This window comes from Chanos chanos, chromosome 5 (genome assembly GCF_902362185.1).
Source record: "Chanos chanos chromosome 5, fChaCha1.1, whole genome shotgun sequence".
Taxonomy (NCBI): domain Eukaryota; kingdom Metazoa; phylum Chordata; class Actinopteri; order Gonorynchiformes; family Chanidae; genus Chanos; species Chanos chanos.
Genome location: NC_044499.1, coordinates 1808717 through 1823831, shown reverse-complemented (window position 1 = coordinate 1823831; position 15115 = coordinate 1808717). Strand labels below are relative to the sequence as shown.

At 40.2% G+C, this 15115-nt stretch overlaps 1 protein-coding gene across 1 annotated transcript; it reads left to right on the top strand.

Moving 5' to 3' along the window:
• The first annotated feature begins 1533 nt into the window (after positions 1-1533).
• On the top strand, positions 1534-9583 carry LOC115811243 (NACHT, LRR and PYD domains-containing protein 3-like). The gene is made up of 6 exons (XM_030773361.1): positions 1534-1579; positions 4521-5956; positions 6038-6300; positions 6534-6617; positions 8689-8763; positions 9421-9583. Exons 1-6 carry the CDS (start codon positions 1534-1536, stop codon positions 9581-9583), a joined length of 2067 nt encoding a protein of 688 aa, XP_030629221.1.
• The last annotated feature ends 5532 nt before the right edge of the window (positions 9584-15115 follow it).

The window sequence follows — 15115 nt, the reverse complement described above, 5'->3', positions numbered from 1 at the left end:
ATTTGGATGTAGTTTTAAGTCTGGGCCCCATTGGATGTAATGGGATTTAAGGGCTGATCGTAACCTGAAATAATGAAAGACAGAATGATTAGGGACACCCTAATGAGAGACTAAATCTTGGAAGCTTAATAAAGAATCTTCTTCATTTATATTGCTTAGTACATCTATGCCTCTATATGCCCATTGGCCTCGTGTAAATGGTTTGTTCCCTGACAGTGAATATCAGTTTAACCATAGTGGAGAGTTTTTATGCCATTTCATTTCCATACCCAAATATTTTTCTATTATTCTGAAGGTTTTTAACAAATAAGAGATGTTGGGGCCGCACCGTAAAGAGCATTGTCTATGAGGAATACCCGAAAACAAATAATCTTGAAGTCTCACTGGAGCTACAAGATCCCTTTCAATTTACATCCAAGAGGTCCGGGCCTCGGAGTCCAACCAGTGTCTTATATGCTTTAATGTAAAGGACCAATGATATAGTAGACCAATGCACGTCTATCTATCTATCTATCTATCTATCTATCTATCTATCTATCTATCTATCTAAACATAACAGCGGCAGGTACGCCACCTGTCGAAACAGTTTCGAAACAGAGGTGAAACGTACCGAGCCTTGCCTTAGCCCTTGTCATGTGACAGGGGCGTTTTGAACCACTTTTCGGAGCAGTGTTTTAAAACGTCTGCGCTTTGAAAGCTCAACACAGCGTCGAAAAGTCCGTATCGAACGCCCCATCCCTGGTGAACATTACAACATGTTTGGGAGAAAAAACCCTAAACCATAAACGACATAATAGACAGTGTGTAAACATTGCAGCCTCGTGCTTGCTGTACCAGGAAGTGAGAGTTCTGTCTTTTTCCCACTTTAAGTTTCAGTTTCTCAGCTTTAACACAGAGCTGAAAACTAGACAGAACATATCTCATTCCACAGCGTTTTACTCTTGGAATATCATCACAGAATAAACTGATTTTCTTAATCATGTTTTCCATGTAACTGCTTCTATAACCTATAAGTTTGTCTGATCAGAGGAGAATAAACAGGAAAGGAGGCGGAAAGCCTCTGGATCCAAACTGAAAACAGGAGATGGAAGAGAGAGATCGTAAGTCTGAATTATTCTGGAAACAATCTCATCGTTAGCACAAGAGAGTTTTTTTGTATGAATATGAATAGTGGAGGTATCTGCAATTTTGAGGAACAATTTTCCCGTGCAGAGATCTTTGTTAGAGGGCTTTACTAATTCTCTTGCCTTCACGCTCCACAACTGATCTAAGCGTGGTTGTAAAACAATGCCGACATTCCATGCAAAGTTACTTTCAGTTTGACACCCGTCATTTAAGCTGCGTTTACACTTTTGATGCCCATTTCCGATTTTTTGTCTATATTCGATATTTTGACCACCGTTTATATCTGCTTTTAAGAGGGATCTGATATCTGATGGCTGTGTTTACACACCATTACGTTGTTGCCTAGTTTCAGCTCCAAAACGACCAGATATCATTCATTTCCTATCTGGAATCGCAGACAGCATACGAATGGGTCGTTGCGCAGAAATTCGACTTCGAAAGTGGTCCGACAGAGGTCCGCATGCGTTCAAAAAATTGGAACGTATACGACAGATCCAATGCCTCAATCCTACTGGAAGATAGCCATGCTGTGGTTATGGTGTAAACAGTCATTACAATTCTGCAGTGGCCTACCTGCTAATATCAGAATGTTTAAAAACTGTTAATAAAAACAGCATTTCCATGGTCCATAATGATCCACAAGCACAATACAAATATATTGTAAAAAAGAAAAGAAACGGTTGAAAAATGTATTTAAAAAATGAATAATTTACATAACGTTAATAAAATTGTCAAAATATATTGTTTGCAAGGCTCTCTATAGGATTACCTATTAAGACGACAGTGATGACAATTTACAGAAAAAATACTATTGTTATTGAAAAATTATATGTTTCCCTCCAAAACCTTTGCCGCGCACTAGATCTAAGATTCTAGACCACAATCATTGTACAGTCCTACAATACAGGGTACTCTGACACGAATAAAATGTGTTGCTCCATGTTGTCCGACATTTTTCCCTTTCTCCGTCGCTTTGGACCACAGGTATGTGTCCATATCTGTGCTTTGGACAGCGTAGCACGACGTCCACCTGGCTGCGACTTGCGAAAAGCGGAGTTTTTAGGGGGGGCTTGCGAAAATCGGAGCTGAAACTACGCAAATGTAAAGGCAGCTTGACAACTTAACTACAGGAGAAAAGCGAAAACAGAACCCAGACCCAACTCTGGAGCGAGAACAAACGAAAAAAGGGACACAGGAGACAGGGGGACCTGGGCGTGACAAGGGAATATCCGATCTACATCTACATGTCCGTTTACATGACAGTCGCAACGGCAGACATTCGATTCATTTCAGTTATATTAGTTCCGTTATTTCCACACATGAATGAGGGCTGAAACGGATTTGAGAGAATCCGATTCCATGTGCTTTTTTCTTGTTTAGATGTTCGTAATACGTATCCGATCTGTGCCACACGAGAGCAACTGGACACGCCCTCCCAAAAATAAACTGAGAATTCTGATTAGTCGCCCAAAGACTTTAATTCAACTGTTACCTAAATGAATCTCACTTCAAACATCAGTCACCTAATTGGCAGATTCTGGTCAAATGATTAACAAGACTAATTCAGATGCTTTTGTTTGAAATTTGGTTGGGAGAATTAGGAAATTTATGCTGACAGTTTATCTGTAATTGGCCTGCTGTGCTGCTCTTCTGTTAAACTGCTTTGTGATTCAGATGTTCTGTGTGTCTTCTGATAAAAGTGTACTTTAGTACCGTTATTTATAAAGTCATAATGTTAATAATAATGATACAAACACAAGAGGCTAATTTTGTCCTAAACACATAACACAAAAGTATTTGTTTTTTTCGGGACAGAATCTTCACTGGTGTTTGATCATTTTATTTTTTACTAATCAGTAACTTAACATATAGACACATCCGTAACTTTACATATTTCTACTGTCTGTGAACTCCAACTCAAACACTTTTCAGGTTGAGTCCTAAACTGTCTTTCAGTTACAGTCACAGTGGTTGTGTTAATTATCTCTAATATAATTATTATGTAAATCCCACCTTCTCACCTGTATTCTCCTCACACATGGTCACATGTCATTCCAGGCTGTGGAGAAATTATACTGGTAATAACATAAAAGACAAAAGCTCATCTGGCACGCTTGATGAGCTGTTCTCTCTGGGCACAGTCCATGAAGAAGAGTCAACTGCAACACACTTTGACAATCTGTGCAGCCTTCTCAGATACTTTTCTATTCAGTCATACTGTGCCTATTTCATGCCTGTAGTTCACTCTTTTACTTCCTTTGACTTGCACTTGTCTCTGGTCTAATACTGAACTCAGCCATGGTGCGTATGCCACAGACAGCTCCTTAATGGTCACATAGTTGGTCTGTATCGTGCCTCTCCTGGAAGTCGCTTTTGGATAACAGCTTTGGCTAAATTAATAATTGTAAATGTGATGTAAATGTCTGTTAGGGACAGACTCAGTCAGTGTGAGCTGTTTGTCAAACTTTCTCTATTTCTTCCCATTTATTAAACAATGCCTTTGAATGTAGCATTTTGGGTTTTTTCATCTTTTTTTGTATCCTGTCCTCCAGAGGAGCAGAGTGTTGGTTGTCACTCTGCTGAGGGTTTGAGTGTCAGTGTGTCAGCTCAGACTGGAGGTCACATCACAGCACCAGTTCTCTCACACACAACAGTTACTGGAAATGTTACATTTCTGCTCGGTACTCCAGGTAAGGTGGTGTCTTTTCCTCCTCTATTTTCAGAGTAGAAAAAGTCATAACAAATGTATAATAAACTCAGGTTAAACTGTTTAAATTAGAATGAAACATCTGTTTAGTTTTGAATTGTTCACCAGATATCATACTAAAGCAGAACTGTTATATTATTACAGGAGCCAGTAAACCAACAGACACACAACCACAGAATTCTGGTAAGCATCTCACTGTGTCATTTAATTTCTACACAGATATTTCAGCAATATATGCATTAAGCATTGTTATTTCATTAATATGTGCATTAAGTTCCATTTTCATCCAAAAAATTAAAGGTTATTTGAGGATTTGGGTTTTTCTTGTGGCCTGTGTGTGTGTGTGTGTGTGTGTGTGTGTGTGTGTGTGTGTGTGTGTAAACACAGACAAGTTAGAACTGAATTAGAAACATACAGCATTATAGTCTCATGAGCCATTGTCCATTACCTATGTAGTGAAATGAACAGGAAAACAGAAAAAATCTGTCTTTTGCCATTTCTTTGTGAAAAGAAAGCTCAGGCATGTGTAGACTACCAGAAAAAATCTTTTTTTTTTGTCATGGTCCTTTATTTAAGTAATATTTAAGTTATAACAGTAATTATTATCAATTATTTTTTACTAAATTATTAATCATTGCACTTAAAATAAATATTGTTGATGATAACACACTCTACAACTGTTTTGTAGACCTGACCTCAGTGAGCCTCAAGTATAAGGAGTTGGTCAGATGTGAGTATGCATATGTGACAGAGTATAACGCCCTCCCTGGTGAACATGTGCTGCTGACTGACCGCTACACTGAGCTGCTGATTATTCAGAGACACAGAGAACAGAGTGAGAGAGAGGAAGAGATTTGCTCCACCGGAGAGGACTTCTTCAGTATGATGGCCGATGAGAATTGCATCACTGTGGAGCAGTTTTTCAGTCCAGATGATCACGGGCTCATTCCAAAAGCAGTTGTTCTCCAGGGAAACTCTGGAAATGGCAAATCATTTACTACACAGAAGATTATGTTGGACTGGGCATCTGGAACACTCTATGCAGAGAATTTTAATTTTATTTTTCACCTGAAGTGTAAAGAGATTAACCAAATGTATGAGAGGAGGACTCTGGTGGAACTCCTGAGATACGGTCAGACTTTAACACCAGCACAGATCTCACAGATATTACAGCACTCACCAGAGAGAGTTCTCTTCCTCATAGACGGCTTTGATGAGCTCAAACTCTCACAAGACAACATGTCCAACCTGTCTCTGCCCACTGATGTCCAAACTCCAGCCTCACCTGTGTCCACTCTGAAAGCCCTACTGAGTGGACGCCTGCTGCCTGAGTCCTTCCTGCTGGTCACCACCAGGTCTACAGCTACAGACACACTGAGCAAACTGCTCAGAAAACAACCTCAGCGTTTCACAGAGATTATGGGCTTCTCTGAGAGGGGGGTGGAGGAGTACTTCCAGAGGTTCTTTAAAGATGATCAGCTCTTACAGACACAGGCATATGAGCATGTGAAGGCAAATGAAACCCTCTTCACTGCCTGCTTCATCCCTGTGATCTGCTGGATCATCTGCACAGTTTTCAGGGAGAGACACAATGATGGTACAGAATTAACCAATGGTTTGGATACAACCACCTCCATATATGTTGACTTTGTGTCCACTCTGCTGGATCACCACTGCCAGGGTTTGAGTCAGTCTGTCCCCAGCCTGCTGAGGAGTCTGGGCCAGCTGGCAGAGAGAGGAATGATGGAGCAGCAAGTCCTGTTTGATAAGAAGAGTGTGTCTGAGACAGTCTCAGATCCTGCTAACATTCCATTCCTGTGCAAATTTCTCATTAGGAGAAGAATCCGTCAAGAGACAATGTTCAGTTTCATGCATCTCAGTTTTCAGGAGTTCTTCACTGCTCTTTACTATGTCTCCTTGAATCAAGAGGGGTCCCAGAACATAGTCAGAGACCTTCTGCAATCTGCAGAAGACAGCAAACCACAACTCCTGCCAATGATACATTTTCTCTGTGGTCTGTGTAATGAGGAATTGAGCACTTCTCTTCTGGAAAAACACAGACTAACGGTTTCTCCCAACGTTAAAGTGCAGTTGAAGGAATGGATCCTCAGTATCAGTCCGCAAGTTACAGAACAATATACAGGAAACAACCCACAACGCCAAGTAGCTGTTCGGAGACAACACTATCTGTGCAGAGTATTAAAGAATTTTTTTGCTTTCTTTGTGTGGAATTACTTTTTCCACTGTCTTTATGAGCTCCATGAAGATGACTTTGTGAGGGAAGCAATGGGGAGTTGGGAAAACATTGATTTTGCTGGTGTTCCCCTGAGGAGGACAGACTGCAGGGTGCTGGGATACTGTCTACAGTTCTGTCCACGCATCAGAAGACTCTCTCTCTATGGCTGCAGTATCACACCAGAGAAACTGGAGATTCTTCAGCCTGCAGTGTGCAGGAGTGAGGAGTTAGAGTGAGTTCCTCTGTGCAGAGCGAACTGATCTTTCTTTAACATACCTTTTGAGGATTAACCCCTGACTAGTCTGAATACTTCACCACACATAATTGCACTTAAGTCATTTCAACACTGACCAAATGGAGAGAATCATAGTAACCTCCCTCAACCCTGCATAAGCTGTTTTTACTAGTTTAAGTGGTTGTTACTTTACTGGTACTTTCATGTTTTGGTTTTATTGGATCATAAAGCTTGCACGTGGAGGACCTGACAGATGTTGATGTTGGTGTTCTGGTCTCAGCTCTTGGAGAGGGAAAGGACATCAATATACTGAGGTAATGACTGGTTATACTCAACACATCACAAACATGAAACTTTACAGCACTGTCCAGTTATTTTATTTTCAGTCTTATCCTGTTGAAGTAGGCCAGTCTTTTTGGTATCGGTGATATGGCAGTTCATAAAATTAGTCCATTGGACTTCGACAAAATAATCAATTTGACAAAATAACACAATGTGAGTATCCCTTGTAAGAAATGCCTGGGACCAGAAGTGTTTTGCATTTTGGATTTTTTTTTTCAGATTTTGGAATATATGCATATACATTAAGAGATGTCTTGGGGATGGGACCAAGGTCTAAACACAAAATCTATTTGTTTCATATACATCTTGTACACATAGCCTGAAGGTAATGTGTACAATCGCTTTAATAGTTTTACGCATGAAACTTTTTATGGGGCTTCAAACCAGAATTTTTGTTCAGTTTTACGGTTTCTGGTTTTGCATTTCAACTTAAAATAATCGTTCTCGAACTAGTTAGAACCATACAAAATACCATTTAATAACGTTCCATGTAGGGCAAAAACGTGAACCTTGGTTTGGACCTTGGTCCGGACTTTCAGATGTGAAGACGCCCTAAGATAGTGAACTGTCTTCCTGTCATACCCTGGTCCTCTCTTTCCTCCTCTAATAGTTCGTTTTGTTTAAGTTCTGTGTTACTTCCCGGTTTCCTTTGTTCCTCTGTCAGCCTCAGTATTAGTCCCAGCTTTGTCTTGTCAGTTTAGTCTTGTTAAGATCTGTATAAATACACCTAGTTTTGGCCTTAGTTCTTTGTGTGGACTTGCTCTTGCTTATGCCTCGTTGGTTTATCCGTCTGCCTGTCTGGAAACCTGAATCTGCAATCCTGTAAGTTCTAAGAAGTCTTTCGTTCCCTGTTCTATGAAAATAAACTGAAACTGACCCGAACATGTATCAAGTCTCTTCAACCAACCGTGACACCTATCCGTCTCATCTAACGATCTGAGTACATATGATTCGACCCCCTTGCCTTTTTGGGTTTTTTTGTTTGGTTTTGTTTTTTTTGGATTTTGCAATACATTTGTCTTAGCTGCGAATGTATTCCAAAATCTGAAACACCTCCAGTCCCTGGCATTTCGGATGAGGGATACTCAAACTGTATAAATACATATATACATAGTGTTAATTAATGGTCTTGAATGGCCCAAACTCAAATCGCTCACAAATAAAACACATGTGAATGAATGACACTATGTCATTATTTCCGGTGTCATTATTTGTACATATTCCACAGATTAAAAAGTGCTCTGTCAGATGAGGGTATGTGTGTGTGTGTGTGTGTACTGAGCCCTTTTATTTGTTCATATTCCAAAGATTGAAAAGTTCCCTGTCAGATGGGGGTGTGCAGCAGGTCCTCTATTCTCTGAGCAAACAAAATTCAGTGGGTCGCGTTTCCCTCACAGTGAAGACCATCACTCACCACACTGCTGCCACAGTCCTGGACTTTGCTCAAAATAAGATGAATGTAAAGAAAATAAGGTAACAGTTATTTCAGCCCATGAATGAATAACTAAAGCTGTGTGTGTCCTCCTATGGTTCTATGCTTCTGTTCTTCTGGTTCCCCACTGCTTTGGTAGATGGTACACACTTTGACTCATATTTAGATGACTTAGTTCATTCCTCTGTATCAGTACATGATGTGTGTGTTCTCTGAATGAATGTTGTGTCTGGTATGTCTGTCTAGCTCTCTAAAAACACCACTATGATGGTCTTTCAGCTGTCTGACTACCCATTACTGACTGTGTTTGGTTAACTCTGTGTTCATTACTGACTGTGTTTGGTTGACTCTGTGTTCTTTACTGACCATGTTTAGTTGACTATGTTCATTACTGACTGTATTTATCCAGTCAGTAATGTATCCATTACTGGCTGCTGTAGTTGACTCTGCGTTCATTACTGGCTGTGTTTAGTCGACTCTGTGTTTATTACTGTGTTAATTTGACTCCATGTTCATTACTGACTATGGAGCTGAGTCTGTGTTCATTACTAACTGTTCAGTTGACATTGTGCTCATTACTGATTGTGTTGACTCTGTGCTCTGATTGACAGAGTTAAAGTGAATGAGGACAGTTTTGAGAGTCTGTTATCGAAGCTCAGTGTGGAAGTCACAGATGTAGATTTCTGGTATGGAACTCTTCATAAACTACTCTCTGTGTCATTATCATCAACATCAGTTATAAACATGTCTGCTTTTTTCAGCCACACTTGTACTGTTTTTAGAATGCAAGACACCTGATAGCTGAACAGTGCACAAAAATTCTCTAATGCACTCAAGAGCATGCTATGGATGATGTAATGTCTATGCTGTTAGATTTCATTAAATCCTGTAGATGTGTCTCTGGGTTTCAGGCTGTCTGTTAAATATGACACAGAGCCTGAACCATCGCTCTTAGGGGTCAGTCTCGTCTGCCCACACTCACCGATATCCAACGTCGACTGGACACGATTCAGCCTGATAATTCACAGAATAAAAGAAAGACAAAAGTATGTTCTCTGACTTTCCACTGTTATTTTTACACACACACACACACACATGCACACACAACCATGAAAAGCCCCAAAGAAACACATACACAAACGTGGACAAACACATGCATTAAGACACACACACTTAGCCTATGTGGCAATATCGCTAAACTGAATTTTTGGACACAACACAACAATGTATGCAGCAACTCTTGCTGTTTCTGTCTATCTATGTATTTAACTGAGTCTGTAGTTCACTAATATTTTCTGTTGGCGTTTGAGTATTTTTGTAGTGATTACTAGTATTTCATACAGTTCTCCAGAGTTTGATGACCAGCTGGATGCTCTGCTGTCTTTCCTGAACTCTGTGTCTGGTCTGAAGAAAGTGGGTCTGAATGTGAACAGTCTGACTGAGAGCTGGGCTTCCAGGATCCTCTCCCTCATCCAGACCTGCCCCAGTCTAGAGCAAATCAAGTAAGAGAAACACCTGTCCATGAAATCACATCTTCGTGGTTATTTCTTTGAGTGTTTGTGAGCGTTTGATGATTGTAATGATGTTTATTAAACATTTGATCATGTTGACCGTGTTTGATATGTGTGTAGATTCTGAATGCTTCTGAGTGCTAACAGTGAGTTTGCATTGTAGTGTTAAAGCGGGTGAATATGGGAAAGGCTTATTACTGGAGGAAGGAATCAGGTTACTGCAGCACTCTGAGAAACGTCCAGACTGCACTCTGACTCTCACTGGGTTTGTATCTGTAAAAGTTTATGATTTTCTATATGCAACTCAACACAGTCACACCTGACTGATCCCTTATGAGGATTAGTCACCCTAGTTATAGAGACATATACATAGAGATAATAGTAATGTTACAGACATTAATAAGGAGACATATACATAGAGATAATAGTAATGTTACAGACATTAATAAGGAGACATATACATAGAGATAATAGTAATGATACAGACATTAATAAGGAGACATATACATAGAGATAATAGTAATGTTACTGACATTAATAAGGAGACATATACATAGAGATAATAGTAATGTTACAGACATTAATAAGGAGACATATACATAGAGATAATAGTAATGTTACAGACATTAATAAGGAGACATATACATAGAGATAATAGTAATGATACAGACATTAATAAGGAGACATATACATAGAGATAATAGTAATGATACTGACATTAATAAGGAGACATATACATAGAGATAATAGTAATGTTACTGACATTAATAAGGAGACATATACATAGAGATAATAGTAATGTTACAGACATTAATAAGGAGACATATACATAGAGATAATAGTAATGATACTGACATTAATAAGGAGACATATACATAGACATAATAGTAATGATACAGACATTAATAAGGAGACATATACATAGAGATAATAGTATCAAGTTTAAATAGTATTGACTTGTCTTGTCCAGAGATATTAATGAGGAGGACACAGAGCACAGAGGATAATACGGTGATACATTAACGTTTGCTTATTATTTCTCCCTTTGTGTTTATGGAGAGCTGTCTGTAAATGGGAGTGAGTTTTGTGAAGAGCAGAGTGATAATATGTTCTGTGTGTCTGATTCTTTATGAAGGAGGAGATGCACTGAACCCACTGACCAGAGCACAGAGGGAGATGACTGGGCACACACCTGGAACCAGAGAGTGAATCTTCAGCTCTGTGGGGAGTCTTTCACTGTCCTGAGCGAGTAAGAGAGTTTTTAAATTAAAATTGTATTGACATTAAATACATATCTAATGTTGTCTCTGACAGTGGGCCTTATTGTTATGGATATATTTTTGTAACTAATGGTCATGAGAATTCTGACAGCGTCTTCATCAGGAAAAACTCTACCACATAGTTCTCACTGTTAACTGACCAAACCAGAGACCTGATAAATCTTTATGTAGATTGTGTAAAATTTAAAACACTGCCCAAAAACATGGCAGGTCAAAATGCCTTCCAGAATGAAATAAATTTTAAAAAATGTCATTTCCCTAATGACAGAAAATGTTTTGATTGGCTATTTTTCCATTTCCTTAGATTAATGATTGATATGAAATGTTTATAAATGTTTATTATCTCTCTCTGGAGACAGTCTCCTTGGGTTAAGAGACAGCCATATTCACATATATCGATTACTTGAAATCAACCCTTAACATTTCAGTAAATGTGTGTGTGTGTGTGTGTGTGTGTGTGTATGTGTGTGAGGTATATGAAACACCAATACTAAACTTGCTGTCATCCTCTCTCTTACCGAACTCTGGATCCGCACCAATGCCATCATCCGTCATCATCGACCACTAGCGCTGCACCAATATTATGGTCATCGTCATCAACATTATCATCTCGTGAAGACCGCTGTTGTTGCTCTCTGATGTAATATAATACAGTACTATATGTCCCAGAGTTTGGTCTGGTATAAACATTTCACTGTGTTCATATAATACTGGATTCATATCATCCTAGTGATCCTCATACAGTAACAGTGTGGGAATAATGAGGTTTTTTAATAATAACACTACAGTACAAAGCTCCCCAGAGAGTTTCTCTTTCCTCAGGTCTAGCCATGTGTTTTATGATCTATGTGAATTTAAATGTCTGTTGGACATGTTCTCTGTCTAATGTGTGCAGTTAATCATGTCATGGTGTCTGCCTGTTCTAAGGCTACTGAGGAATATGTGGAGTGTCATAGTGGTTAGTGTCCTGTGGTTTTTGCCATGAGAACGTGCAGTGGAGTCAACAGTGACGCACACAGACATTACGTGAGTGAGGTGTGCTTGGTGTTGAAGGTGAGAGTGAGAGTGAAAGAGGGGAGTCTGGTGTTGAAGGTGAGGGTGAGAGTGAAAGAGGGGAGTCTGGGTGTTGAAGGTGAGAGTGAGAGTGAAAGAGGGGAGTCTGGGTGTCGAAGGTGAGAGTGAGAGTGAAAGAGGGGAGTCTGGGTGTTAAAGGTGAGAGTGAGAGTGAAAGAGGGGAGTCTGGGTGTTGAAGGTGAGAGTGAGTGAGTGTGAGAGTGAAAGAGGGGAGTCTGGGTGTTGAAGGTGAGAGTGAAACTGAAAGAGGGGAGTCTGGGTGTTGAAGGTGAGAGTGAGTGAGTGTGAGAGTGAAAGAGGGGAGTCTGGGTGTTGAAGGTTAGAGTGAGAGTGAAAGAGGGGAGTCTGGGTGTTGAAGGTGAGTGTGAGAGTGAAAGAGGGCAGTCTGGGTGTTGAAGGTGAGAGTGAGAGTGAAAGAGGGGATTCTGGGTGTTGAAGGTGAGGGTGAGAGTGAAAGAGGGGAGTCTGGGTGTTGAAGGTGAGAGTGAGAGTGAAAGAGGGGAGTCTGGGTGTCGAAGGTGAGGGTGAGAGTGAAAGAGGGGAGTCTGGGTGTTGAAGGTGAGAGTGAGAGTGAAAGAGGGGAGTCTGGGTGTTGAAGGTGAGAGTGAGAGTGAAGGAGAAGTCTGGGTGTTGAAGGTGAGTGTGAGAGTGAAGGAGAAGTCTGGGTGTTGAAGGTGAGAGTGAGAGTGAAAGAGGGGAGTCTGGGTGTTGAAGGTGAGAGTGAGAGTGAAAGAGGGGAGTCTGGGTGTTGAAGGTGAGTGTGAGAGTGAAGGAGAAGTCTGGGTGTTGAAGGTGAGAGTGAGAGTGAAGGAGAAGTCTGGGTGTTGAAGGTGAGAGTGAGAGTGAAGGAGAAGTCTGGGTGTTGAAGGTGAGAGTGAGAGTGAAGGAGAAGTCTGGGTGTTGAAGGTGAGAGTGAGAGTGAAGGAGAAGTCTGGGTGTTGAAGATGAGAGTGAGAGTGAAGGAGGGGAGTCTGGGTGTTGAAGGTGAGAGTGAGAGTGAAAGAGGGGAGTCTGGGTGTTGAAGGTGAGTGTGAGAGTGAAAGAGGGGAGTCTGGGTGTTGAAGGTGAGTGTGAGAGTGAAGGAGAAGTCTGGGTGTTGAAGGTGAGAGTGAGAGTGAAGGAGAAGTCTGGGTGTTGAAGATGAGAGTCAGAGTGAAAGAGGGGAGTCTGGGGTAGTGGGAGGGGGGCAGATGCAGGTACCCAACGTGTGGTCATGTGATCTGGAAGCCAAACACTTATTTCAGAACGTTTTCACTCCGTTTGACTTTTAAAGAAACATTTTTTATATGAGTTCAATGTTAACACATCCATCATTAATGAGAAAAAAAATGACTTCAGGTAATAATGAGAAAACAATTTGAGGTAACACTGAAGACCTCGGTGACTTTTATAATGGTTCTATATTTGTGAGAAGGTGAAATTCTCAAGGCTATATTGCATTTATGTCAACACTTAACCTTTAAATGTTTCTCAACTCTACTGTATTATCACTCTGTGAAACCATCAATTCTTTCATTTTCATTTTTTCAATCCCATACTAATGTTTAATTAAATGGAGGACAGTTTACATATACGTGTTCTTTAGACACTAAAATATTATAATTTTGACACAAAATTGTCTCAAAAGAAGAGAGTTGTGAATTGCAATTTCATCACTGTTCTCTAATGAAACAATGTATATCTTTCATATGTACTTTTCAGTAGTGTTATACACAGGAGGGGTATATTGCATATTTGTCACTGTAAATAGAAATACTTACTAAAGACATTGCTGCATTCTGTGTATTTCTGTGTGTGTGTGTGTGTTTGGTTACATAATCTCCATGGTAACCATGTATAATCTGTCAAACAGTCCTACTGAATCTTCATCTAACCCCTGAACACATTTAACCAAAACAATTCAGACTGTTCTGTAAAAGTCCTGGTCTTATGAATGTATGAAAAATGCAAGGAAATGTCATGAATTTACTCAGAAATACACACAACTATGCCGTGAAAAGGGATGGGAGGCTATAACGGTATTTGTCTCTGAGACTACTCCTGAGTTATGTCAGGTTCTCTGAAACATGCTCTTTAATTTGTCTTGCTCTCTGCCTCTTGGAATTTGTGAAACTCTCTTTGATTCAGTTTGACACGAGAGACAGAACAAGCCTGACATTAAAGTGTCAGTCCCTCAGAAAAAGTTCTGTCATGCAGGGATGTCATCAGCATGGACGTCAACTCTAGTCATCTCTCTATTCCTCTCATTCTGTCTCTTGAATATACACAATATAATGCAAATATACACAATATAATATAATTGAACAATACTGAACAAACAATGTCTTAAACAATCAAGGCTCAGTGTATACTCAAGTGAATATAAGATTTTCTTAAATATGTCTTTGCATTACAATAATGATAAAAAAGAGTTAGAAGAGTTAGAAGTTATGAAAGAGTTATGAAACACAAACTGGAGCACACACTTCAGAGGACAGCAGGAGAGCATTGTTTTCAGTGGAAGCCATTCCTCACTAAAAGGCATGTGACAACCCGCTAAGAGTTTTCCAAATAGCACCTGAATGACTCCGAGGAGGCTGTCACGTGTAATGTGCTGGAATGGCTTCTGTTTGGCCACTCTGCCATAAGGGCCTGATTGGTGGAGTGATGCACTGATGGTTGTCCTTCTGTAAAGTTCTCCTGTCTCCACAGAGGAACTCTGGATCTCATTCATAGTGACCGTTGGGTTCTTGGTCACCTGTCTGACCAAGGCCCTTCGTCCCTGATTACTCAGTTTGTCTGGGCGGCCAGATTTAGGAAGACTGGTTCCAGATCTCTCCCAGTTGAGAGTGATGGAGGCTGCTGTGCTCTTGGGCACTTTTAACGCAGCAGAAATGTTCTCGTATCCTTCCCCAGATCAGTGTCCTGTCTCTACGGACAACTCCCTCGACCCCATGGCTTGGGTTTCACTCTAACATATACCATCAACTGCGAGACCTTACATAGACATGTGTGTGCCTTTCCAAATTATGTCTAGTGAGTTCATTTAGGCACAGGTGGACTCCAGTCAAGTTGTAGAAGCATCTCAAGGACCACTGATACAAGTAGGATGCACCAGAGCTCAATTGCAAGTGTCATAACAAAGGGTCTGAATATTTATGTAAATGGGATATTTCAGTCTTCTATTTTTAATA